Below are 1518 nucleotides of genomic sequence, written 5' to 3' on the forward strand. Positions count from 1 at the left end.
GTTACTGATAAATCAAACTTTCACCCAGGAGGAACCTGCAAACATCTTCCCATCCACAAAGGCACAGATCGAGTCCTTTTGCTATTTTTTCATAATAAAATAAAGGCTATTCTAGGGATGGGCGATCAATCGAATATACTTGATGTATCTGGAGTTTTCCCACAAACGATATTTAAAACAACTCTATGGCAGCCATCGACGCGTAAATACACAGGGTTTCCGCGGGTCATTAAAAATCATAAAAAGTCATTAAATTATTATTTAAATTGAGGCCTTAATTGGCATTAAAATTCATGAAATGTGTTTATTGTGGCATTTAAAATGCTTTATTTAAAAAAATGTTTATAAAAACAATTTCGTGAGACATATTATATCACGATATATTTGCATGGAACTGCTTCCGGTTGATCACAAAGCTGTATGTTCAGAAAAGAAGCTTGAGTCGGGACATGGCTGCAGCCTGTCGACGGATACCTGTTGGTGGCATTAAAATTATTTCTAAGAGCATTAAAAAGCATTAAATTGGAGTTATTCATTCCTGTATAAACCCTGAGATATATTTATATCTCAAATATTTAACTTTTTTGGAATGGCTATGACCTGGATGACTGAGAATCTTCACCAGCAGAATGTTTCAAACCTTAATGTGACTTTAATGAATGATTATTACTCATAAAATGAATCTTTTCGTTTTGTCTTTTCAGTCCACGAAGAGGAACATCCCCATGCTGTTTGTCAGAGGCGACGGCGTTGTCCTCGTAGCTCCGCCCCTCAGGGTGGGCTAAGACCACGGTGGACATTTTGTTTTTCCTGTTGTTATTTTTCCCAATAATGTCGGACTCTGTTTGCCTTCATCATCTCTGATCTTCAGTTCAGCGGTGAGGTGAAAAGCGATTGAGATGATCGAAGGCGGCTCCTGGTTTGATGTTGAGCTCGTTGGTCCATAAATCATTTAACTTTGGATCTTTTCAGTTAGAAGCAGCTGTTAAGTTTCAGGAACTGCTACTGTTTGGCTTTATGGTGACAATTTATTAGAAAACTGAAATCCAAGGTTCTTTTTTTTTCTATTTTTGGGTTTAAATCATGTCAGTTTGTAAAAAATTATTAAATTTGGTTAAATAATAAAAAATACAGTTTAAAAATGTCATCTTTGTTTTTCTGTTCCTTTTTTTTAGTTCTTTTTTTTTTAACTGCTTCTGAAACCAAACATGACTTGAAGGTTGAACCTCTGGTTTGAAATATTTGGACAAAACTGAGATTTTCCTACTTTTTTTTTTTTTTTCTTCAAACCTGGAAAAATGGAATCATTGCGCTGATTGATTTTAACCACAAGGTGGCGGTATATCCCCTAAAAGCCACTTTTGTTTTGTTTTTTTTTTCCTGAAAATGATCCACACTGCAAAAACGATCTAGAAATAAGTAAAAATATCTTAAATTAAGTGTACTTATCCTTATTCTAAGTAGGTAAATAAGATAGTTTGCCAATGGAATGAGTATTTTTACTCTTAAAATAAGATA

General features: G+C 34.3%; 1 protein-coding gene across 1 annotated transcript in view; it reads left to right on the forward strand.

Annotated features, from left to right (window-relative positions):
- Positions 1 to 1147, forward strand: part of lsm3 (LSM3 homolog, U6 small nuclear RNA and mRNA degradation associated) — a 5202-nt gene extending 4055 nt beyond the window's left edge. The window contains exon 4 of the mRNA XM_015399485.1: positions 705 to 1147. Coding sequence (XP_015254971.1) covers positions 705 to 785 — 81 coding nt within the window. The 3' untranslated portion in view covers positions 786 to 1147. The remainder of the gene's footprint in view (positions 1 to 704) is intronic.
- Positions 1148 to 1518: the final 371 nt, after the last annotated feature.

The sequence above is a fragment of the Cyprinodon variegatus genome, unplaced genomic scaffold (assembly GCF_000732505.1).
Source record: "Cyprinodon variegatus isolate N-32 unplaced genomic scaffold, C_variegatus-1.0 Scaffold1017, whole genome shotgun sequence".
Taxonomy (NCBI): domain Eukaryota; kingdom Metazoa; phylum Chordata; class Actinopteri; order Cyprinodontiformes; family Cyprinodontidae; genus Cyprinodon; species Cyprinodon variegatus.